This window comes from Oncorhynchus kisutch, linkage group LG30 (assembly GCF_002021735.2).
Source record: "Oncorhynchus kisutch isolate 150728-3 linkage group LG30, Okis_V2, whole genome shotgun sequence".
Classification (NCBI taxonomy): domain Eukaryota; kingdom Metazoa; phylum Chordata; class Actinopteri; order Salmoniformes; family Salmonidae; genus Oncorhynchus; species Oncorhynchus kisutch.
Window position 1 is genome coordinate 26,329,520 of NC_034203.2, and position 26,833 is coordinate 26,356,352.

At 42.6% G+C, this 26,833-nt stretch overlaps 1 protein-coding gene across 4 annotated transcripts in view; it reads left to right on the forward strand.

Moving 5' to 3' along the window:
• LOC109874468 (phosphatase and actin regulator 1) overlaps positions 1-26,833 on the forward strand; it is a 93,557-nt gene that overhangs the window by 61,748 nt on the left and 4,976 nt on the right. For 2 of the 4 annotated variants that reach the window (XM_031810657.1, XM_031810656.1), the window contains exons 3-10: positions 1,531-1,611; positions 11,868-12,074; positions 13,334-13,748; positions 16,338-16,531; positions 16,604-16,760; positions 20,002-20,066; positions 21,445-21,506; positions 23,861-24,001. In XM_031810657.1, the coding sequence (XP_031666517.1) occupies positions 1,531-1,611; positions 11,868-12,074; positions 13,334-13,748; positions 16,338-16,531; positions 16,604-16,760; positions 20,002-20,066; positions 21,445-21,506; positions 23,861-24,001 (1,322 nt within the window). The remainder of the gene's footprint in view (positions 1-1,530; positions 1,612-11,867; positions 12,075-13,333; positions 13,749-16,337; positions 16,532-16,603; positions 16,761-20,001; positions 20,067-21,444; positions 21,507-23,860; positions 24,002-26,833) is intronic. The other 2 variants (XM_031810658.1, XM_020466362.2) reach the window with 1 other exon arrangement.

Sequence of the window (26,833 nt, forward strand, 5' to 3'; positions counted from 1 at the left end):
TACAGTATGTATTTGTATAGACTACACCTAAATATAGATTAGAAGAGGCATTTGAATTGCAATTCTGTATCCTGTTTACTACTTCAATTCAAGAATTTGAGTCTCAATTCTGAATTGAGCACAACCCTGGTGGGAGTATAAAAATAAAAATAAATCTGTGCTTTTCTATTCCTCTGCCTGTCTGCTGTACTAGTAATGTAGGTGGATATCCTGCTCATGGCATTATATTTTGGTATAGCGGTCCAGTTCTTCAAAATATAATGTTTTTGCACACTGCCCAATTTCCACTTCTCCCATCCCCAACGAGCTTCTCTGGCTAGTCTTTGAAATTTGGATGGTGAATTAAAACATCTGGATGTCCTGGAAGAGCTCATAATGTTGAACTTTATGCGATGTGACATATTAGAACACGGAGGTTCACTCTGACAACATGCACTAGAGACTCACAACAGTTTCTGACCTTTTTTAAATGATTCTCATGTGTGCCTTCTGTTTGGGTTCTAGGTGTATTGGCCCTGTCCCCCTACTGTTGAGAGCTGTAGCTCCTTATTACACACACACCACATCTGCACACACTATGAGTTTGAGTGCGCACATACACACAGTCTCACTTCCAGAGCCGGTGGCCTGCAGGGAGATTGTTGCACAGTGTGCTGCTCAAGTGTTTTTGCTGATCCTCATTTTACATTCTTAATTGGTTCCTTTGCTGGGGTAGATTTTAAATATATATATATATTACTAACATGACGGTAAACTGCCTCTGTTCAGCCCAGCGATAAATGGTTAAGTCCCTCAACTGCTGAGATCTAAATACAGAAGCATTAACTTTGGGACATGCCTTCCCGATGTGCTCATACATAATGCATTACACTGGGAGGTGATGTTGCACTACCTTTTGCCTTTTTTATTCTCATCATTCTCACAAATTAGGTTAACATCCTCCTTCATGCCTTTTGAAGATCTTCCTTGGCTTAAGGCTAGTGCTTTACAACTGGATTAGGTGTTCGTTTTGACTATTTAGAGGCCTCTTCAATTTTTCATTTCACTGCCAATTTTACATTGCTAATGAATTTGATGGGCAGTGGTCACCAGTTCATAATATTTTAGACTAAGTGAAAAGGAATAAAAATAAATCACCTGTCCCTCGTGTCCCCATGGTGAATGTATGACCTCTTGGGAATGTAGTGTGATGCATAGGACCCATGATTCAGTGCCCCCAGAGTGCTTATGGCGTTAGGGTTCAGTCGCAAGTGTGCCAATCAATGTTGTGAACCAAGTGAACACATTTATAGATATAACCAGGGGAAAATGTTTCAATATTTTAACATATTGATTACATGGGTGATGCTGATCCCAAAATTAACCTCATCCTTGTTTTCCTAATCTTCTGATTTGGCTCCATTACAATCTGTTCAAGGATTTACTGCAGGTTTGATATCGAAGATAGTATTCCTGTTTTTCCATATACGAATGCTCATGCACACACACTCTTGATTTGATATATGATTTAACAATCATGTTTCCCCTCAGCGTTGGAGAGGAAGATGTCGGTAAGGCAAAGCAGAGAAGAGCTGATCAAGAGAGGTGTGCTGAAAGAGATCTTTGAGAAAGGTGAGATGCTTTCCTCATTCACTTCATCATGTGCCATAAAGAAATAATGGTTTTGGTCATCTCATTGTTTTGTTGAGCCTACAGTGAATGAGTGTGTATGTGAACTGAGCTGCGTGAATGTGACTTGGGTGTTCTGCTCAGCTAAATGCCAAATTCCATCACTTTCAGAAAGTCATTCACTCATGATACATACATATTGAGTACTCAAAATATAGAACATTTAGCAGATTGAGACTGTGCGTATACTACTGGTCAAACGTTTTTGGACACCTACTCATTCAAGGGTTTTTCTACATTGAAGACGTCAACTATGGAATCATGTAGCAACCAAAAAAGTGTTAAACAAATCAAAATATATTTGAGATTCTTCAAATAGCCACCCTTTGCCTTGATGACAGCTTTGCACACTCTTGGCATTCTCTCAACCAGCTTTAAGGTAGTCACCTGGAATGCATTTCAATTAACAGGTGTGCCTTAAATTAATTTGTGGAATCTCTTTCCTTCTTAATGCGTTTGAGCCAATCAGTTTTGTTGTGACAAGGTAGGGCTGGTATACAGAAGATAGCCCTATTTGGCAAAATACCAAGTCCATATTATGGCAAGAACTGCTCATATAAGCAAATAGAAACGATAGTCCATTACTTTAAGACATGAGGGTCAGGCAATCTGGAACATTACAAGAACTTTGAAAGTTAATTCATGAGACCGTCACAGGAAAGGAAGACCCAGCGTTACCAGCCTCAGAAATTGAATGCCAAATAAATGCTTCAGAGTTCAAATAACAGACCCATCTCAACATCAACTGTTCAGAGGAGATTGTGTGAATCAGGCCTTCATGGTTGAATTGCTGCAAAGAAACCACTACTTAATGACACCAATAAGAAGAGACTTGCTTGGGCCAAGAAATTTGCAATTGACATTAGACCGGTGGAAATTTGTCCTTTGGTCTGGAGTTCAAATTGGAGATTTTTGGTTCCCAACCGCCGTGCCTTTGTAAGACCCGGTGTGGGTGAATGGATGACCTCCGTTTATTTCCCACCGTAAAGCATGGAGGAGGAGGTGTAATGGTGTGGGGGTGCTTTGCTAGTGACACTGTCTGATTTATTTAGAATTCAAGACCCACTTAACCAGCATGGCTACCACAGCATTCTGCAGCGATAAGCCATCCAATCTGGTTTGGGCTTAGATGATAATTTGTTTTTCAACAAAACAATGACCCAACACACCTCCAGGCTGTGTAAGGGCTATTTTACCAAAAAGGAGAGTGATGGAGTGCTGCGTCAGATGACCTGGCCTTCACAATCCCCCAACCTCAACCAAATTTGAGATGGTTTGGTGTGAGTCGGATCACCGTGTGAAGGAAAAGCAGCCAACATGTGCTCAGCATATGTGGGAATTCCTTCAAGACCGCTGAAAAAGCATACCAGGTGAAGCTGGTTGAGAAAAGGCAGAGTGTGCAAAGTTGTCAAGGCAAAATGTGGATATTTGAAGAATCTCAAATATAAAATATATGTTTTTAATTTGTTTTACACTTTTCTTTTCTTGGTTACTACATGATTCCGTCTGTGTTATTTCATAGTTTTGATGTCTTCACTATAGTCTACAATGTAGAAAATAGTAAAAATAAAGAAACCCTTAAACGTTTGTCTGTTTTGTTTTATCTAAACATGTTTTGGATCTGACAGAGGTTCTCCACCCTGTTGGTCAGGATATCTTCTGAGGAAGTAGAAAGTCCATCAGGGTTTAAGAGATGCTGTTAAGTTGAGCTGATGGGTGAAGTAAGCATTCTGCCTCCCTCTCTGTGGACAACTTGACAGAACACGAGCCAGTTTCCTAAACCATTGCTATACTACTGGTACTTACTGCTGGCTACAATAAATATAGAGCTGTTTGATCGGGTTCAATTCCGGGCTCTGGCTGGGCCACTCAAGGACATTCAGAGACTTGTCCCGAAGTCACTCTTGCATTGTCTTGGCTGTGTGCTTAGGGTCGTTGTCCTGTTGGAAGGTTAACCTTCACCCCAGTCTGAGGTCCTGAGCGCTCTGGAGCAGGTTTTCATCAAGGATCTCTCAGTACTTTGCTCCATTCATCTTTCCCTAGTTTCCCAGTCGCTGCCACTAAAAAACATCCCCACAGCATGATGCTGCCGCCACCATGCTTCACCGTAGGGATGGTGCCAGGTTTCCTCCAGACATGGTGCTTGGCATTCAGGCCAAAGAGTTCCATCTTTTTTTCATCAGACAAGAGACTCTTGTTTCTCATGGTCTGAGAGTCTTTAGGTGGCTTTTGGCAAACTCCAAGCGCGCTGTCATGTGCCTTATGCTGAGGAGTGGCTTCCGTCTGGACACTCTACCATAATTGGTGGAGCGCTGCAGAGATGGTTGTCCTTCTGGAAGGTTCTCCCATCTCCATAGAGGAAGTCTGGAGCTCTGTCAGAGTGACCATCGGGTTCTTGGTCACCTCCCTGACCAAGGCCCTTCTCACCTTATTGCTCAGTTTTGCTGGGCGGCCAGCTCTAGGAAGAGTCTGGGTGGTTCCAAACTTCTTCCATTTAAGAATGATGGAGGCCACTGTGTACTTGGGAAACTTCAATGCTGCAGAAATGTTTTGGTACCCTTTCCCAGATCTGTGCCTCTACACAATCCTATCTCTGAGCTTTTTGGACAATTCCTTTAACCAGTGAGTGTGCAGAGTCACTGCAAGAGTCAGTGCAACAAAAAATAAACCGGGTTCAAAGCAAATAGTCCGGCCATTTAATTAATAATACATCTGCTGTCACTGGAGTAGCTTGTTTATCTTTTTCCATTTTACCAATCAAGTCTCATCCTGCATAAGATGTTTGTTTGTTAGTTTATATTCACCACTTAACTCTTTTTGGGAAAATCCACTTTCTCTTTTATGCTGAAAATGATTTGTTCTGATTGTGGGGAATAGTTGCAAGTAGTTTTTATACTCGTCACTGAAGAACCTGAAATGAAGTATGACTTGAGTTATTGAACAGAGTAGGAGAGGCATTGCCAGTGCTGCTGGCATAAATGGTTGATGTATGTTTTCTGGATGAAGGTCTTATGAGACTTGCCATTAGCTGTCGTCCGAAAGGGAAAATAGATAGAATTTCATTAAACAGAATTGATTTAATCACATCAGTTCCCAAAACATTTGTTAATCTCTCCTCTGATTTGGCTGCTGGCTTGTAATCAGCTTTTAACTGGCTGACACTGGAGTGGTGCTGCATGTGCCTGGATTTAATGTAACACCTCAACTGTCTGTCTCCAAACCCTCCTACTGTAGCACTCACATGGGAGTGTTGGTTAATGAAAATGACAGTGATAGTGATAATATAAGTTATTTTCTACAATAGGAATGGTTATTTTTGTAGTAGCCTACTGTGTTCCAAATCACCCTTCATCCTTTGTATTGGTAGCACCTGGGAAAGGGAGAGGATGGTCTGATCCCTCTCAAACCTTGTTCTTGTATTGGAACGATTGTTTCTCAGCCTGATTTTGCTCGTGCTGTATTAGGCTGACTCATTGCATCTCAGCTTTCGCGGTCCTTAGAAACAACGGCCTCTTACCTGACAGTGTGCACGAGGAAAAGACTAAGTCAACCAAGACAAGTTGCACTACTGCAATTAACTTGTGGTCATTTGACAGCCCATATGAGGTCTCATGTGTCATACATCAGTCTGTCTCCCTACCAGGTTTCCCAGTAACACCTCCAAGGTGTTGCAGTCATTATGCAACCATTTCATAACTTTTTTGATATGTGAGGATTTGGTCCAATAGAAGCCGTCAGACCTGAAGCGACGGGAACAAGGCGCTCTGGTGCGTTGTGGATGTCACAACAAGAAATGATGGGCGCAAAACACCTGTGTGGGAGGATTTCTGTATGTTCTCACTGAATGTACAAAACATTAACATTAACATTAGGTTAATGAAGGATTTTTAAGCCTTGGGACAATTCAGACATGGATTGTGTATGGGTGCCATTGAGGATGAAGGGGTCATAAAAAATATTTAAGGCCTTTGAACGGGGTATGGAAGTATGTGCCAGGCGTACCAGTTTGTGTCAAGAACTGCAATGCTGCTGGGTTTTTGACGTTCAACAGTTTCCTGTGTGTATCAAGAATGGTCCACCACCCAAAGGACATCAGCCAACTTGACACAAATCAAATGTTATTTGTCACATAAACATAGTTAGAAGATGTTAATGTGAGTATATCGAACTGCTTCTGCTTCTAGTTCCGACAGTGCAGTAATATCGAAGTAATTTAACAATTCCCCAACAACTACCTAAAATACACAAATCTAAAGTTAAGGTGCAATAGATGGTATGAACTCCGCAAAAAAAGAACCCATCCCTGTCTTTCAAAGATACTTCGTAAAAATCCAAATAACTTCACAGATCTTCATTGTAAAGGGTTTTAATGACTGTTTCCCATGCTTTTTCAATGAACCATAAACAATTAATGAACATGCACCTGTGGAACGATTGTTAAGACATTAACATCTTACAAACGGTAGGCAATTAAGGTCACAGTTTAGTACACTAAAGAGGCCTTTCTATTGACTCTGAAAAACACCAAAAGAAAGATGTCCAGGGTCCCTGCTCATCTGTGTGAACGTGCCTTAGGCGTGCTGCAAGGAGGCATGTGGACTGCAGATGTGGCCAGGTCAATAAATTGTGTACTGAGACGCTTATGACAGCGCTACAGGGAGACCGGACGGACAGCTGATCATCCTTGCAGTGGCAGACCACATGTAACAACACCTGCACAGGATCAGTACATCCGAACATCACACTTGCAGGACAGGTACAGGATGGCAACAACTGCCTGAGTTACACCAGGAACGCACAATCCCTCCATCAGTGCTCAGACTGTCCGCAATAGGCTGAGAGAGGCTGGACTGAGAGCTTGTAGGCCTGTTGTAAGGCAGGTCCTCACCAGACATCACCAGCAACAACGTCACCTATGGTCACAAACCCACCGTCGCTGGACCAGATAGGACTGGCAAAAATTGCCTTCACTAACGAGTCACGGTTTTGTCTCACCAGGGGTGATGGTCGGATTCGCGTTTATCATCGAAGGAATGACCGTTACACCAAGGCCTGTACTCTGGAGCAGGATTGATTTGGAGGTGGAGGGTTCGTCATGGTCTGGGGCGATGTCACAGCATCATCAGACTGAGCTTGTTGTCATTGCAGGCAATCTCAACGCTGTGTGTTACATGGAAGACATCCTCCTCCCTCATGTGGCACCCTTCCTGCAGGCTCATCCTGACATGGATGACAATGCCACCAGCCATATTGCTCGTTCTGTGCGTGATTTCCTGCAAGACAGGAATGTAAATTCTGCCATGGCCAGCGAAGATCCTAATCAAATTGAGCACGTCTGGGACCTGTTGAATTGGAGGGTGAGGGCTAGGACCATCCCCCCCCCCCAGAAATGTCCGGCAACTTGCAGGTGCCTTGGTGGAAGAGTGGGGTAACATCTCACCACAAGAACTGGTAAATCTGGTGCAGTCCATGAGGAGGAGATGCACTGCAGTACTTAATGCAGCTGGTGGCCACACCAGATACTGACTGTTTACTATTGATTTTGAGCCCTCCCCCACACCTCTTTGTTCAGGGACACATTATTCCATTTCTGTTAGTCGCATGTCTGTGGAACTTGTTCAGTTTGTCTCAGTTGTTGAGTCGTGTTATGTTCATACAAATATTTACACATGTTAAGTTTGCTGAAAATAAATGCAGTTGACTGTGAGGACGTTTATTTTTTTGTTGCTGAGTGTACATGTGGTATGAGTAATGTATGATATGTAAACTTTAAAGTGGCATTATGCTATAAGTGACCAGTGATTGGGTCTCAATGTAGGCAGCAGCATCTCAGAATCAGTGATTGCTGTTTAGCAGTCTGATGGCCTTGAGATAGAAGCTGTTTTTCAGTCTCTCGGTCCCAGCTTTGATGCACCTGTACTGACCTCACCTTCTGGATGGTAGCGGTGTGAACAGGCTCGGGTGGTTGATGTCACAGGAAGGCACCAAAAAGATCAAGGACATCGGGTGCTGTAGGTGTCATGGAGGGCAGGTTGTTTGCCCCCGGTGATGCGTTGTGCAGACAGCAAAACCCTTTGGAGAGCCTTGCGGTTGAGGGCGGTGCAGTTGCCATACCAGGCTGTGATCCAGCCTGACCGGATGCTCACGATTGTGCATCTGTAAAGGTTTGTCAGGGTTTTGGGTGACAACCCAAACTTCTTCAGCCTCCTGATGTTGAAGAGGCGCTGTTGCACCTTCACCACACTGTGTGGGTGGACCATTTCAGTTTATGTGATGTGTACACAGAGGAACTTCAAACTTTCCACCTTCTCCACTGCTGTCCCTTCAATGTGGACCGGGGGTGCTCCCTCTGTTTTGTTGATGTTGAGTAAGAGGTTATTTTCCTGACACCGCACTCCGAGTGTCCTCACCTCCTCCCTGTAAGCTGTCTCGTCATTGTTGGAAATCAAGCCCACTACTGTTGTGTTGTCTGCAAACTTGATGATTTGAGTTGGAGGTGTGCCTGGCCACATAGTCGTGGGTGAACAGGGAGTACAGGAGGGGGCTGAGCATGCACCCTTGTGGGGCCCCATTGTTGCGGTTCAGCGAAGTGGAGACGTTATTTCCTACCTTCACCACCTGGTGGCGGCCCGTCAGGAAGTCCAGGATCCACTTGCACAGGGCGGGGTTGAGACCCAGGGTCTCCAGCTTGATGATGAGCTTGGCGGGTACTATGGTGTTGAATGCTGAGCTGTAGTCAATGAACAGTGTGATGGCGATTGTGTCGTCTGTGGACCTGTTGGGGCGGTATGCAAACTGAAGTGGGTCAGGGTGGCTGGTAATGTGGAAGTGATCTGATCCTTGACTAGTCTCTCAAAGCACTTCATGATGACAGAAGTGAGTGCTACGGGGCGGAAGTAATTTGGTTCAGTTCTTTGCCTTCTTGGGTACAGGAACAATGGTAGCCATCTTGAAGCATGTAGGGACAACAGACTTGGATAGGGAGCGATTTGAATATACCTGTAAACACACCAGCCAGCTGGCCTGTGCATGCTTTGAGGACGTTGTTAGGGGTGCCGTCTGGGCCAGGAGCCTTGCAAGGGTTAACACGTTTAAATGTTTTACTCACGTCAGCCACGGAGAAGGAGAGGGGGGCGCTGTCCTTGTTTGCGGGCCACGACGGTGGCACTGTATTATCCGCAAAGAAGGTGTTTGTTTGTCTGGAAGCGTGGCGTCTGTGTTTGTGACGTGGCTGCATTTATTTTTGTAGTCTGTGATTTCCTGTAGACCCTGTAGACAATTCATGTCTGAGCCATTGAATTGCGACTCCACCTTGTCCCTGTACTGGCGTTTCACTTGTTTGATTGCCTTGCAGAGTTAATAGCCTCACTGTTTATATTCAGACATTTATTAACGCATTAAATGCAGCTTCAGGATGTATGGTTTGCATATAGTCCAGTAAAGTTCCTTGATGGCCGTCTTGGTGTCTGCTTGAGGGGGAATGTACACAGCTGTGACTAACTGACGAGAATTCTCTTGGTAGGTGAAATGGCCGGCACTTGATTGTAAGGAATTCTAGATCGGGTGAACAGAAGGTCTTGAGTTCCTGTATGTTGTTATGATTACACCATGAGTTGTTAATCGTAAAGCATGCACCCCTGCCCTTCCTTTTCCCAGAGAGGTGTTTATCTCTGTATGCGCAACGCATAGAGAAGCCCGGTGGCTGAACCGATTCCGAAAACATATGCCGAGAGGGCCATGTTTCCATGAAACAGAATGTTACAATCTCTCTCTCTCTGGAAGGCAACCCTAGCTTGAATTTGGCCAGGTGGCCGTTTCGTCTGGTCCTTCTGCGGTGTCATTGTTTTGAATCACCTACTGGAATGAACTCCATATTCCTGGGTGGTGGTCTGAACTAGAGGTCGACCGATTATGATTTTCAACGCCGATACCGATTTACTGGAGGACCAAAAAAGTCGATACCGATTAATCGGCCTATATATATATATATATATATATATATATATATATATATATATATATATATATATATATATATATATATATATATATATATATATATATATATATATATATATATATATATATATATATTTATTTTATTTATTTTTAGAAATTATTTATTTATTTTTAGAAATTATTTATTTATTTTTAGAAATTATTTATTTATTTTTAGAAATTATTTATTTATTTTTAGAAATTATTTATTTATTTATTTTTAGAAATTATTTATTTATTTTTAGAAATTATTTATTTATTTTTAGAAATTATTTATTTATTTTTAGAAATTATTTATTTATTTTAGAAATTATTTATTTATTTATTTTTAGAAATTATTTATTTATTTATTTTTAGAAATTATTTATTTATTTATTTTTAGAAATTATTTATTTATTTATTTTTAGAAATTATTTATTTATTTATTTTTAGAAATTATTTATTTATTTATTTTTAGAAATTATTTATTTATTTATTTTTAGAAATTATTTATTTATTTATTTTTAGAAATTATTTATTTATTTATTTATTTATTTTTAGAAATTATTTATTTATTTATTTTTAGAAATTATTTATTTATTTTTTAAATATACATATTTATAAATATATATATTTATTTATTTTTAGAAATTATTTATTTTTTAAATATACATATATATATTTATTTATTTATTTTTAGGAATTATTTATTTATTTTTTAAATATACATATATATATTTATTTATTTATTTTTAGGGAATTATTTATTTATTTTTTAAATATACATATATATATATATATATATATATATATATATATATATATATATATATATATATATATATATTAAAAAATATATATTATATATATATATATATTTATTTTTAGATTTTTTTAATTTTTTTAAACATTTTATTTATTTGTGATAATGACAATTACAACAATACTGAATGAACACTTATTTTAACTTAATATAATACATCAATAAAATCAATTTAGCCTCAAATAAATAATGAAACATGTTCAATTTGGTTTAAGTAATGCAAAAACAAAGTGTAGGAGAAAAAAGTAAAAGTGCAATATGTGCTATGTAAGAAAGCTAACGTTTCAGTTCCTTGCTCAGAACATGAGAACATATGAAAGCTGGTGGTTCCTTTTAACATGAGTCTTTAATATTCCAAGGTAAGAAGTTTTAGGTTGTAGTTATTATAGGAATTATAGGACTATTTCCCTCTATACCATTTGTATTTGATTAACATTTGACTATTGGATGTTCTTATAGGCACTTTAGTATTACCAGTGTAACAGTATAGCTTCCGTCCCTCTCCTCGCTCCTCCCTGGGCTTGAACCAGCAACACAACGACAACAGCCACCATCGAAGCAGCATTACCCATGCAGAGCAAGGGGAACAACTACTAGAAGGCTCAGAGCGAGTGACGTTTGAAACGCTATTAGCGCGTGCTAACTAGCTAGCCATTTCACTTCGGTTACACCAGCCTCATTTCTGGAGTTGATAGTCAAGTCAAGGTGAAAATCTGTCGTTCTGCCCCTGAACAAGGCAGTTAACCCACCGTTCCTAGGCCGTCATTCAGTCTTAACTGACTTGCCTAGTTAAATAAAGGTATTTTTAAAAAATGGCAAATCGGCGCCCAAAAATACAGATTTCCGATTGTTATGAACTTGAAATTGGCCCTAATTAATCAGCCATTCCGATTAATCGGTGGACCTCTAGTCTGAACAGAGGATCTGCTTCGGGAAAGACGTATTCCTAGTTGTAATGTTTGTAAGTTGATGTTGCTCTTATATCCAATAGTTTTTCTCAGCTGTATGTAATAAGATTTCCTAGGGTAACAATGTAAGAAATAATACAATAAAAAATAATGCATAGTTTCCTAAGAACGACCATCTCTGTCGGCGCCATGCTGTTCAGAGTCTATGGGAAGCTTTAGAGTCGACATGGGTCAGCATCCCTGTGGAACACTTTCGATGCCTTGTAGAGTCCATGCCCCAACAAATTGAGGTTGTTCTGACGGCAAAGGATAGGTGCAACTCAATATTATGAAGGCGCTCCTAATGTTTAGTGTACTCTGTGTGTCACTATCATATATCATTCATGTTCACCTGCATGATGCAGCACATTAGTTCTCTTCACCTTTGTAGACCGTTCATTTCCAGTTGTCTGTACATTATATTTATAATTGGTGTGTGTGTCTTTCTCCAGCAACCGTGGAGTTCCGATCCTCGATGGAGGGTGGAGTCTGCACTCGGGAGCCCTCTAGTATGAAGTCGTCCATGGTCCTGCCTTCCAAGAAATCTGTTGGTTTCCCCAGCAACGTTCAGGACAACGTCGCCAAGACCCCCATGTACCACAAACAGCCCCCTGCGCTGCCCCCCAAACCTTTCAACAGGATCCCCAACCACAGCACAGGTAAGCACACACACCAACAACTACAGCGACCCTGCCACTGATGCCCCTTGTTAGACTAATACAAAGGCACTGTTAATGTGCCAAAGATATGTGAAACCCACAACGAGATTTGCTGATCTCCTTCAACAAAGGGAAATTGGATTGGATGGTGTCAGTCAGGCTCTTCCTGTAGTTGTCTCCCCTGAGAGTGAGGAAGGACAAACACAGGTGTACACCTAAGGCCCAGACCTGTCAACAACTGGAACATTGGGACAAGCGTTTTTACATACAATGTAATCATGTTTGGCACTGAATACCAAGATAGACGATTGACTGAACTGGCAAATGGCTTACAGTACAGAGCTCTGAGACACACACACAGTGAAAGTTTGTTCAGTCAGGTATGTAGTTGAATAATCATAAACCTATTGTCAGTAGACACATGCGCGTACACACTGTCTGTGCGGATGGAGAGATTAGTGTCATTAAGTCCCAGTGTAGCCAGGTCAGCTGTTGTCTGCCCGTCTGTGCTAGAAGTGGCAATAGCCTAATCTAGTTCTCCCTGCTCAATCAAACCTGGGCATTCTACTGTATACTGTCATGTTGATCTGCTCTATCCAACTGTTGCCCGTCTCTTACAATATGGCTTGGTGATTGTGCTTAGAGCACTGCGCTTTCCCTGGTCAGGACACACTAATCTGTAGTCCTACTTATACTCACCACTTACCAGTTAAGACATGGTGGAAGGGGCCTCCTGGGTGGCGCAGTGGTCTGTGCTAGCTGTGCCACCAGAGACTGGGTTCAAGCCCAGGCTCTGTCGCAGCCGTCCATGACCGGGAGGCCCATGAGGCAGCGCACAATTGTCCGGGTTAGGGAGGGTTTGGCCGGCAGGTCGCTAGTGTCTCGTTGCGCACTAACGACTCCTGTGGCTGGCGGGCGCAGTGCACGCTGAACAGGTCGCCAGGTTTACAGTGTTTCCCCTGACACATTGGTGTGGCTGGCATCCGGGTTGGATGTGCATTGTGTCAAGAAGCAGTGCGGCTTGGTTGGGTTGTGTTTCGGAGGACGCGTGGCTCTCGACCTTCGCCTCTCCCGAGTCCGTACGGGAGTTGCAGCGATGAGACAAACTACTACCGATTGGATACCATGAAATTGGGGAGAGAAAAGGGGGTAAAATAAAAATAAAAAACATGGTGGAAGAATGAACATGTCAAAGCACAGATCAAACATGGATGTTTACCTGTTTCTGTCTTTCTCTACTCATCTGTCTCTCTGTGCAGACTCGTGTCAGCAGATGAAGCTGCCTTGTATGCCAGGCCAGGGAGGCAAGTTATCTCCTCCTCTACCTCCCAAGAAATTGATGATCTGTGTGCCTCAAGGGGGAATGGACAACTCTTGCTCCTCACCCTCTCCCCTCGGCACCTTCTCCCAACCGAAGTTCCCCCCTCCACATGGCCACCTCCAAGGCCATCCCACCCACCATGGCCCTCTGCTGCCCTCGCATCTCACATCCCTAGCCAACCTCCACCAGGGGCTCAAGGGGGGCGGGAAGCACCATAACCACGGACACGCACACGCACACAACCAAGGCCACCAGCTCCATCTGCAGTATGGCTCCATGCAAGGCCATGCCCCCAGCCGCATCATCGAGGAGCTCAACAAGACGCTGGCCTTCAACCTGCAGAGGCTGGAGAAGTGAGTTGTTGTATACACATTATTAAATAAAACCATTATGTATCTTTATGGTTGTATAGCTTTTGTCCAGGACGTTGCAGGTAGAAATTAAGAGTTTAGATGGTACAACTTATGATGGGAGTGAAGTGTAACATCTGTTCTATATCATACATTTCTGTCTCCAACACTCACCGTAGGTAAATTAATCACATGTGAAGACTTGTATGTATTGAAGACTCACTATCTGTCCAGTATAGCAGGTCCAGCTGGTTTGTAGGTCAGATCACCCCTGCCTGGTGTTATTGGGGTCAGGCTGCCACCATGTGACTTTGATGTAGAGGTCTGACCTAGCTCGCCCCGTTCCACTGCGACAGAGTGGCCCACTTTGATAGCAGACTGTGTGTGGCACCATGGCACACAGGCTGCCTCCAGAGGCAAGTCTGGCACAACTGATGCCACAGCCTGTCCTCCCTCCCCCTAGCAGACATTGGCCAAATGAATACGGAGAAATGTATTGGGGAATTGGACTTAATTTCTCTGTATTTTATGTGACACTTGGTTAAAATATCTCAAAATTGGGACAAAAAAATAGACCAGAATGAATCGATCAGCTGTTCTCCCTTTCAACTGAATTGAGTTGGTACAGCCAGTATTATTGTATCATTTGTATAGACTGGAATATCATGTGTAGAGGGGTAGTGTAGAATAACTAGGATCTCTTATTTCTGCAACAAAATATCAGACCTCTTATTCATTCAGGTTGACTATGTATGCATGAGTATGATACCATCTCACAGCAGGGGATCCTCTTATTCATGCACACACACAGTTCCTCCCTGGTCCTCTGATTGCTTGCTTTGCGTGTCTTATGGTGAGCTGAATGGTCCCTAGTGGGCTCTAACAGCAGGGGCTTGTGATTAGTCATAGCATGATATCAGACAGCCCACACTGCTATGTAGATTTAAACCCCGCTCTACAACTGACTACAGTATGGAACCAGCCCCTCATGAACCCAGTTGATTGACAACTTTGTTTCTTTGAACCTGAATGGTCTGTGATGTGAAGGATATGAGCAACTATCTAATGCAGTGGTCACCAACCGCGATCTTCAAGGCATTCCTAGTCAATCACTAAACATTTCTGTAGAAAAGCCAACGATAAGGCCTTGCGTTCCTAACTTTTTGCACTGTTGGTGGCAGGTGCACTTGATTCAGAAGCCCAGCGTGCCGGGTAGGCAAGGTGTTCCCATTTTGAACCATTTCATTTATCTGAAGGGACGAACACTGCCTACCCGGCGGACCAGGAGAGCTAAATCAAGTGTGCCTACTGTGCTGGCCAATCAGATAGCTCAAATCACTGTGCCTATAGCTTCCACAACCCCACAGCAAATTTTGATACTAGCCTATGTGAGATTTAATCACTTTTAAAACCTTGACCAGCGAGAGAGACTGTCAAAGAATACAGCAAAGAGCTGCTGTTTGAGTTCATGTTTAAGTTTTTATACAGCACTGTCAAAAGTTACTTTTTTAAATTCAAGACATAATGTGCTTCTCCCTAATTCCACTCGTGCTACAACCAGCACTGTATCTGGAATGAATTAGTTATCATTAGGCCTGTGTTTTATCATTAGTAGCTCATGTCAATTTTAATATTGAGGAATATTTCACTTTCTCTGGTCATAGGAACATGGATTTGTGCATGAGGTAGAAATAATGTGGTGTGACTCGAGTTTCGCCATCAGGTGGACGACTGTCCCCTCTCTGGTCAGTCTCACCGGAGGAAAGGAGAGAGAATGGGGCCCTCTGCTGCGTTCTCACTCCGCTGAGACTGACCATCAGATGCTGGTACCATCAGTTCAGTAAAATAATTTATTTCAATTTATGCTCAGCTGTGCCTCACAAGTGATACAACGTATCTATTTTGTTATCAAAGCTTGAGTTTTGATACATAATATAATAATATAGTCTGAGAATAACAATACTGTCAGACCAAGCATAGCCAATATGCTGTGATTAATGCATTAGACCTACTACACAATCCTCATTCCGACTATTTTTACAAGGTAATGTTGCATAGGTTACCATTTCTTTTGAAGTCGTGTTTTTAAAAATTCTGAGCGCTAGATCTCTGCTTGCTTTTTGACGCTGAAAATGATTTTGACTCTGATCAGTGGTCACCAACCTTTTCTAATGGTATGAAGGCTAATGTGGCAGTCAGACTGACCTCCCTGCTAGGAAGCTATTGCTCGCATAACCAGATATGTTTGTCTGTCTCACTAGTTCAATGGCTGCAAGTCAAGGTGGACAATTTGGTGCTAATGACCATGATCCAGAAATGGCACAGCCTCGACCTCGCGCATCGAGTGCGTCAAGGCAATTCCAGCCAGACTGCCATTTTCTCAGATGACTACACAGGAGATAGGGAATGAGTCAACCACTTGTAGAGTCATGATCATAGTGTCTCTCTAAAGCACATTGTTGCATTTCTAAAGCAACCATTAGATTCACACTGGAAAAGGAAAAGTGGTAGATTAATATGAAGATTCAATCTCTCTCTATCCATCATTACCACTAACATTAACACCTATCTCTTGGCCTCTTCTCCCTGCAGCAATGCAATGCATTCTGGTCAGTGTAGTCTTCTGGACAGAAGCCAGGTGCCCTCTGAGATCATCGACGAGGACGACAAAGAGAACATGCCCAACGAGTCTGACTATGAGGACCTGCCCAGCATGTACAAAAACGAGGATGATGATGATGAGGATGATGAAGATGATGACGAGGATGATGACTCGCTCTTTACAAGTAAGATCACCATGGTGGACACACACACGTTAGGTTAATGTTGTGTTTTTAACTCCTGGTGTCTGTGTCTAGGTACCCTGGGTCTGAAAGTGTTGAGGAAGGATTCTCTGGCTGTCAAGCTGAGTAACCGTCCATCTAAGAGCGAGCTGGAGGAGAAGAACATCCTGCCCATGCAGACTGATGAGGAGAGGCTGGAGTCTAGGCAGCAGATAGGCACCAAGCTCACACGGTGAGAGAGGGAGCACACGCATGCACACACACAACCTGCCCAAGGAGGGTTGAAAGGTGGACCAGGATCTTTTCATTTTTCATCTGTTCTAGTCACAGATGGATAGTGACTAGAACAGACTCCATTGTATTTTCATAAATAGAGCGACGTGTCCATTTGATATGTTAAATATCTTCAACATCTATAATGTAGCACTAGACCAAGCATGCCTCTTCTGCAATGCCAACAGCTCTCTGATGCGTTTTAAAAGGCGTGTCCATTTCTCCTCTATAACAGAGCTTTCAGGAAACAGTTGTCAACAGCCAAATATTGCACTGTGGCCTACTTTGGGATAATGGTCTGATATCCCCACTAACATAACTAGCTATGACTAATCTGGCTTTTTAAAAGCGCAATGGAAGCCTCCTATTTATCAAAACACTTTTCCATCACTTTAGTTGTATTTTCTTTCCATCCGTTTAAAGATGAACCCTCCACCTCGTTAAGAGGGGCGCTGAGCTGACCTAATTTCAGCAATGCATCAGCTCTCCGTCTCGCTCTACATTCTCTCCCTCCCTCTTTTCTTCCCACTGCCTACCGTCCTCCCTCGCTCACTGAATCACCACAGTGATATGTGCCAAGGCATTACCACACCACTCCTCCACACACTCGCTATACTGACGGCCCTCTCTCTCTTTCACACACACACCAACAGCTCTCACACATACAGCACCAGCGCACACATTCAGTGGTAAGGGAACAGACACCTTAGAAGCCCATATGAAGTGATTACACATTCATATAAACACAGCAGTAACACTTTTCATTGTTTCACATTCAATTTGAATATGGCAATATACAGATGGGTTCTTTTTAATCCAAGGTGAACATGACCTAGCCATGCAGTCTTTGTCAATTAGTCTATGGTTTGATTTGAATCTACCATCACTGAACAGGATTCTGTTTGGACAGAACTGGCCTGGCCAGTAGGGAAACAATGAGATAGTAGTGAATGAAGAGGTGGACAGGATGGACCAGAGGGAGTAGAAGAGGGAAGAAGATGACTGGGTGTTAAAGTGAGGGAACATCATGGTTTAATGTGAAAGAGAAGAGGGCGTACTCTGCCACTATTCCATGCTGTGATTGGCACATGGTGTGTTGTTCCCAGAAGGCATTATGTTGTTCCCAAAATGCTCCCTGTCTCTCTATCCTTTACGCATTGCCATTGTATGCATCTTAAATGGCACCCTATTCCTTATGTTTTGCACTACTTTTGGGGCCCTGGTCAAAAGCAGTGCACTATATAAGGAATAGGGTGCCACTTGGGACACACTATCAGCGTCATGACTCCCAATTTCATGCCATTTGCCATGTGCATTGTGCTCCTCTGTAGCAGATCTTTGTGGCACGCCAATAAATGGATGGTTCTAAACCTGAAGGAGGTCATTGTGACCTTAGCCATCTCCTCCTCTCTCCTTATTGTGATGGAGACTTAATGGACGGTATAATAGATTTTCATATTGGTAATTTCATCCTTTATTGTGTAATTCCTTATGATTATGGCAATGGCCTCTTGTATAACGATGATGAATTTATGATTTGGGACAAGCGCGGAGGTCAGTCAGACTGTCTGAAGTTGGGTTGAGGTCGGCACCGGCATGTGTCTGTGTAGATCTGCAGAAGTGGAGACGTCCGGCAGACTCACTGTCTTGTTTCTCTGGGACGCGTGCAGCCAAGCGAGACACTGAGATGAGGCAACACAAGGCGAGCCAATCAGTCTCTCTGTAACTTGAGTAACTCTGGGTCCTGGACATTGTAGCAGCAAACGCCCGTCATGTAGGCTCCGGCAGAAACCTCAGTCTGAATAGCTACTTCTGCTGTGTTCAGAACTTATTCCCAAAAACCCAAATGTTAGAATGTCATACTGTATTCAGCCAATCATGTCAGGCGCTTGACGTCAAAGAAATTTGATACAAGATTTCTGGCTCTCGCTCTCTCGGCATAAATTAGGAATGGAATCTTTTAAAAGCGTTGACTCCTCATCCTTTAACTGCTTACAAACAGTCATACATTCTCCCTCCCCTATTGTTTCTTTATTTCTCCATATCTCTTGCTCTACCCCTCAGGGGTGCAGAATTCACTGGATCAACTAGAACAAATGTAAATCTTAATGTGACTTCCCTAAACAAAGTAACTAGGAGGGGGGATAGCGAGATGGGCATGGTTGACTGAACTGTATAGTGTGGTGCTGTATGCTACTGTTACAGCATATACTTTTGTGTGAATAAACCAGATTTCGTAACTGGTGTTATGTCTGAATGAGGGTGATGTGCACATCCTGACCTTGACAATACTGGTCTAAATAAAATAACTGCGATAAAGGAATGAGCCCTGCACGCAGAATATTGTGGCTCACTGCCTTGAATCCAGTCAGTTTCTATTCATGTCTGTCAAGGAATAGATGTAGATTTCTGTAGTGACTGAGATGCCATCCGTCCTGACGTGCCAACTCAGCCATAGCTATCACCCTGGTGCTGGCTGGCACTCGAGCTGTCACTCAAACTGTCACTTAGATAACACTGGCTGGATGGAGTCCTCTTAAAGAGAAGTGACCGCAGGCTAGATGAGTAGGAAGAGGAACAGATCAAAAATTGTCATGTGATTTGGGTATGGACTTTGTCCTGAGATGACGCGCACAGCATTTGAAAGTGAGCTGCTTAGTTTAAGTTGACTGTGAAATATTCATGTTTGCATGCTTCTGTAGAGTCAAATTATAAATTTGTTAAAAAAAAATGTATTTTTAGTTTTTATTGCTAGGTTGCGTTAACTAGCACTAGTCGGCTGTACCTATGCCAAAACTATTTTTCATCCTATAGTTAGTTTATCCATCATTTTAAATAGTGAGCCAACCTGTTTTTAGCACTTATTCTATGACTGATCAAAACTTGTTTCCTCATGCTCTCTCGTCTCTCTTCAGCTGACATATAGTGAGCAATATGTTTAGAACATCAAATCACAACACATATAAAATCTTGTGCATTGCAATGCATATCGTATCGGCACCGAAGTATCGTGAAGCCCCTGGCAATTCCCAGCCCTACTATCAATGTAAGTTGAGTTGCCCATGTTTAGTACTGTTGTCGTCTATGGAGATTTGGCTAGTTGACAAAGTTTGCTTTTGTTGTTCAGGGGGTTTATCATGTTTGTTTTTTGTACTATCCATCGACTGTTGACTTGACCTTGTTTGGTTGTGTTTGTGCAGGCAGTTGAGTCAGAGGCCCAGTGCTGAGGAACTGGAACAGAGGAATATCCTGAAACGTGAGTATTGTATGTACCTCTACCTTCTGAACCTATCATTATAACATATCATCATTTATATAGAAAGTAGCAATTTACTGATAATAATCACCTCACTATTAAACCACTCTAATGTTATCCCTTTTAAAACTATTCCCAGTGACTTGACTTACCCTAATGTACCATATTATTTAATTTAATAAGTATTTTATGCAAGCTGCCTCAAACCACAGTTGCCCTGGTTATTTCAGAGGCCTACTTATCCTGGAGCCAGTGGAATACATCTTGCCTTTCTTCTCTCTCCTTCATCTGAGGAAGGCAAGGCAGTGTGGTTCCCTCAGGATGCCGGCTAGGGCCAAGGAGGCTGGTTTCTCAGCTCAAACACACTCTGTATCAGAGAGACGCAGGCAGGCGATAGCAGCTTGGGCTCCTCTGCTTTCATCAAAGACCGGTTTACCAGCAGTGCCTTGGTCTCCCAGAGGTTGCTCTATGATTGGCAGTGTGTGTGTAAGGAGAGGATAAGCGGGGTGTGCAATTCCTGAAATGTTAGTCTCCCCCACAACATAGCCTAGGTTAAATAAATGGGGCATGCCTTTTATTTACATTTTAGCAGACACTCTTATCCTGAGGGACTTACAGGAGCAATTAAGCTTAAGTGCCTTGCTCAAGGGCACAATGACAGATTTTTCACCTAGTCTGCTCGGTGATTCATACCAGCAACCTTTCGGTTACAGGCCCAACGCTCTTAACCACTAGGCTACCTGTCGCCCATTTATCAAATGGAACTTTCTGTTTGGACTGGCACTCCAAACCAAGACTACAGTGGTATAGTTAGGCAATTAACACATAACTCTGTCATGTGTTTTGGAATAGCAAGTATAGAATGTTTTCAGTCCTCTTCCTCCTTTTTGATTTTAACTTCTTCACTCTAAAGCTGGAGGGTGCTTATCTGATCATTAGTTTGGAGGGTGTCCATGGAAAAGGCTAAGAGTAATCTCTAGTGAGACAGGAGTATTTCTTCTGAGCAAAACTGGGTCTGAATATTCTAATTTGTTCCCTAGAAGCATTTTAATGTAACGTACACCAGCCAACCAACCCCATGTGAATGAATGTGGAAGAACTAGCCATGTGGGAATTGGGGATAGAGAGACAATTTCCCTTCTGTTTCTGCAATGCAAATAGTCCTACATTACAAACAGGTGATGATGATGATAAACCATTTAAGGCTTTGAGATATTCAGCGACGTGGAATATTAAGTATGTTTCTGTGCTGCATTTTAATCCTCTACATTATGTAAATGAGGTTGTTTTTCTCCTTCCAGTAGTGGGAAAACGTTTCCTAAGCAGCGCAACCCACTTGTGTGCCCTGAAACACGGTATAACCTCTGACCCCTTGTGTTTCCCATAGCGCTCAACGAACAGGAGGAGTTGGAGGAGAAGAGGGAAATAAAACGCAGATTAACGCGAAAGGTAAGGCAGGAAAGGGGCTTCCAAAAAGTAGGAGCTGTGTCACTGCAACCTTTAAGGTCCTAAATGATGTCACCATTGCCCTTGATTCCAAACAATGTTGTGCTGTTATTTGTATTGCCTTGGCCTAAGTCATTCCATTCTTGTGGGCTGGCTAAGGAGTATTGGTGTCTCTGAGGGGTCTTTGGCCTAGTTTGCTAACTACCTCAAAGAGTGCAGTGTATAAAGTCAGAACATTGCTGTCTCAGCCACTGCCTGTCACCAAGGGAGTACCCCAAGGCTCGATCCTATGCACCACACTCTTCTCAATTTACATCAACAACATAGCTCAGGTAGTAGGAAGCTCTCTTTTATCCATTTATTTACAGATGATGCAGTCTTATCATCAGCTAGCCCCTTCCCGGATTTTGTGTTAAACGCTTTAGATCAAATCTTTCTTAATGTCCAACAAGCTTTCTATGCCCTTAACCTTGTTCTGAACACCTCCAAAACAAAGGTCATATGGTTTTGTAAGAAGAATGGTGTGATTACTACCTCTGAGGGTTTAAAGCTTGAGGTAGTAACCTCATACTTGGGAGTATGGCTAGACGGTACACTGTCCTTCTCTCAGCACATATCAAAGCTGGAGGCCAAGGTTCAATCTAGACTTGGTTTCCCCTATCGTAATCACTCCACTTCCACCCTAGCTACCAAACTAACCCTGATTCAGATGACCATCATACCCATGCTAGATTACAGAGATATAATATATGGATCTCGAGTGACTGGATGTTCTTTACCATTCGGCCATCAGATTTGCCACCAATGCTCCTTATAGGACGCATCACTAAACTCTATACGCTGTAAACTGGTCATCTCTGTATACCTGTCGCAAGACCCACTGGTTGATGCTTATTTATGAAACCCTCTTGCCCTCCCCCTCTGTCTGAGATACCTACTGCAGCCCTCATCCTCAACATACAACACCCGTTCTCCAAGTCACATTCTGTTAAAGGTCCCCAAAGCACACACATACCTGGGTCGCTCCTCTTTCCAGTTTTATCTGCATCTCTTCATTCAAAGCCTCAATCATGGACACTCTTACTGACAGTTGTGGTTGCTTTGCATGATGTATTGTTGTCTCTATCTTCTTGCCCTTTGTGCTATTGTCTGTGCCCAATATTGTTTGTACCATGTTTTGTGCTGCTACCATGTTCTGTTGCTACCATGCTGCGTTGTCATGTGGTTTTGCTGCCATGCTATATTGTTGTCTTTAGGTCTCTCTTTATGTAGTATTGTGGTGTCTTGTCGTGATGTGTGTTTTGGTAGTCGCCGCAGGAGGCCTTTTGGTAAGCCGTCATTGTAAATAATAATTTGTTCTTAACTGACTTGCCTAGTTAAATAAAATATATATATTTTTAAACTTCCAATTCCATCCAAATAGCTTTAAAAAAAAGACTGCATAAACCTTATGGGCAAACAGCGTGCCAACCACCGAGGCTCACAGTTGTTCTTTAAGGTGTTGGACAGGACAGACTGTTCACACAGCAATACGAACAGCACAACAATTACTCACTCTGGGTGAGAGGAGAGCAAGGTGTAAAATCAGTGGTAGTCACAGCACTACATCTCTCAGGTCATCCCAGGGGACAGTAGTGTCCTCGGTGTCCTTGGCACTGGCATTTGTGAACAAACCCTAACGATGCCCTCATACAACTAGTCATACATTTTCTTAAACAAGAATCCCCTTGTCACTTTCAGATGCAGGTATGTAGTGTGGCTTGGGACTGTAGTATTTATTTACTAACTAAAATCAAACCAAAATCACTTGTTTTATTTGACATTTTTATTGTTTTGATGTTGGTTTGTTTCCTGACTACAGATGAGAATGTGCTATCTAGCTATATCTGGTGCAATGGCATGTATCATATTAATATGTTGGATCAGAAATTTGCAGTGCAACTGAGTGGCTTCAGAAACCAGGCTGTATAGATGTTTAGGTTCCCTTCAGTGGATTAGCCTTCAGGCCTTAAGTCTCCTCCTGGGTAAAGGTAAGAATTTCACTGTAAGGTCTACACCTGTTGTATTCGGCGCACGTGACAAACTTTGATTTGATATAGTGGTCTTTGCTCTGAACAGTCTACTCATCCAAACACACTAGTCATGTGGAGTACAGTATAGCTGCTTCATAAAGAAGTTGGAGGGACCTTCAGCATACTAGCTTTCAGGCCTGATAAACTTCCTCTGTAGCGGTTGATAATGCTGTCTTTTCCAGTGTTGAGGTTAATGTTACGTCCTTTGCTCTGTGATACCAAACGTTGATTATTTGTCTAGGGCCTATACTCATCACAACACTCTGTTCCTCTCTCTTGTTCCAGCTGAGCCAGAGGCCTACGGTGGAGGAGCTGAGACAGGCTAAGATCCTGATCCGCTTCAGTGACTACGTAGAGGTGTCCGATGCCCCGGAACACGACAGACGGGCAGACAAACCCTGGACCCGCCTCACGGCAGCCGACAAGGCAAGTAGTGGTGGGGATGAGTGGGTAAAAGGAGATACATGTAGCGTTTTAGTGATAATTTCTATATCCTCATGGAAATGCTAAATGTATCACTTTTGAGACGTACAGCAGCAAGAAGAAGTATGTGAACCCTTTGGAATTACCTGGATTTCTGCATAAATTTGGCATAAAATTTGATCTTCATCTAAGTCACAGCAATAGACAAACACAGTGCGCTTAAACTAATAACATACAAATGGTTGTATTTTTATTGTCTATATTGAATACATCATTTAAACATTCACAGTGTAGGCTGGAAAAAGTATGTGAACCCCTAATTGGAGTCAACTAACCTGGAGTTGAATCACTGATATGAGTTTGGAGATTTTGGTTAGAGCTGCTACGCCCCCTAAACACTCACAGAAGTTTACGTTTGCTATTCACAAGAAGCATTACCTGATGTGAACCATGCCTCGAACAAAATAGATCTCAGGAAACCTAAGATTAAGGATTGTTGCCTTGCATAAAGCTGGAAAGGGTTACAAAAGTATCTCCAAAAGTCAGTCCACAGTAAGACAAAAAGTCTGTATATTGTGAAATTTCAGCATTGTTGCTACTTTCCCTAGGAGTGGCCATCCTGCAAAGATGACTGCAAGAGCACAGCGCAGAATGCTCAATGAGGTTAAGAAGAATCCTAGAGTGTCAGCTAAAGACTTACAGAAATCTCTGGAAGATGCTAACATCTCTGTTTACTAGTCTACAATACGTAAAACACTAAACAAGAATGGTGTTCATGGGAGGACACCACGGAAGAAGCCACTGCTGTCAAAAAAAAACATTGCTGCACATCTGAAGTTCGCAAAAGAGCACCTGAATGTTCCGCAGTGCTACTGGCAAAATATTCTGTGGACAAATTAAACTAAAGTTGTGGTGTTTGGAAGGAACACAACACTGTGTGGAGAAAAAAAGGCACAGCACACCAACATCAACCTCATCCCAACTGTAAACTATGGTGGAGGGAGCATAATGGGGCTGCCTTAGGCCCTGGACAGCTTGCTATCATCGACGGAAAGATTCAGTTTATCAAGACATTTTGCAGGATAAAGTAAGGCTCTCTGTCTGCTAATTGAAGCTCAACAGTAGTTAGGTGATGCAACACACGAAAATACACAAGGACATCAAGAACAGAAGAAAATCCACCTTCTAGAGTGGCCGTCAGTCCTGACCTCAACCCGACTTTGAGATGCTGTGGCATGACCGAGTAGTTCACACCAGACATCCCAAGAATATTGTGGAACTTAAACAGTTTTGTAAAGAGGAATGGCTCAAAATTCCTCCTGATTGTTGTGCAGGTCTGACCCGCAACTACAGGAAACGTTTGGTTGAGGTTATTGTTGCCAAAGGAGGGTCAACCTGTTATTAAATCTAAGGGTTCACATACTTTTTCCAACCTGCACTGTGAATGTTTACGCAGTGTGTTCAATAATGACATGAAAACATATTATTGTTTGTTCTTTGTTTAAGCAGACTGTGTTTGTCTTGTTGTGACTTTGATGAAGATCAGAACATTTTATGACCAATTTATGCAGAAATCCAGGTAATTCTAAAGGGTTCACAAACTTTTTCTTCCCACTATTTATCTAGTATTTTGTCAAGTGGTGTCATTTAGCATCAAATGGCCTTTGAGGTTGTGTATACTGGTATGAGGTATGGTATTAGCTTCTTTGAAGTCGGTTCATGCTGCAGAGAATCTTGTTATCCTATTGTACATAGACACAGCCCTGGGGAGTACATGAGTGACTTGACCTCACATATCTATTATCATTTAGATTTTTCCCAGCCCAACTCAAAGTTCGAAAGTCTGCTGGTCTGTTTTGTTGTACTTCCCCTTTGCTGTTATAGCAGTAACGCCGTGGTAGCAGCCCCTCTGCAGATTGCCCTGGATCAATCAATCAATCTCCACCCTTCAGTTCAGAGCTCAAAGAAGTATAATGCAGGAGTATAATGCCAGGAGATTTCCTCTCCTTCCAGCACTTCCAGGCTGCTGTTTATTAGTTCAAATAATCCCCCCCCCCCTTTTGTTTACCGCCCCGAGAGTAAACACCCCCAAGCGATCCTCCCGGGCGTCGGAACGTGGTTCTGACTTTTAATGAACTGTGTATTACTTAGAAGAGCGAGCCGCTCTCCGTTTTCTCCTCTGTCGTCCCTATGACGTTGGCGGCAGCGGTGGAATCCGAGCATACGGGGTCAACACCTGGGGACCATTCAGGTGCAAAAATATGGCAGGTAGTTACACAACGTTCCTTATTACGTAAGATAATAATGAAGGGACAGACGGGGGCGCCTCCGAAACCCTCAGCCTCCACTAACTGCACACGCTCCGATAACATTAGATTTGTTCCTGCCGTCTACCAGAGGTCAGGGCTTTTGTATTCCTGTTTTCAGACCAGTAGCATCGTCCTGTTCAGGCGATGAGACGTTCCCCTGTGTCATCCTGCTAATTAGACTTGTCTGTGACATCACCAGCCTGTGTTAGAACATGTCAGGGGGATTATCCAAAAGACCTGACTGAGCCACCACATTTTGTTCCTGGAAGAAGTCCTCTTCGGGGATGGGATCATTTTAAGAATGCATTGCATCTAGTCAGATGTGCTTGTACACAATTTTGTTTTAAGAAACTGCCTTTGTTGCACAATACAACCACCACAAAAGGTTGCTTCCGCTGCTGTTATCCCAAATGGTGCAACGAAGGGGGAGGTACGAGAGGATGCATTTCATTATTTTGTACAGGCTAAAATGTAATGTTTTTCTAAGCACACAGCCCTTGTGAATGTTGCGATACTGATTTAACAT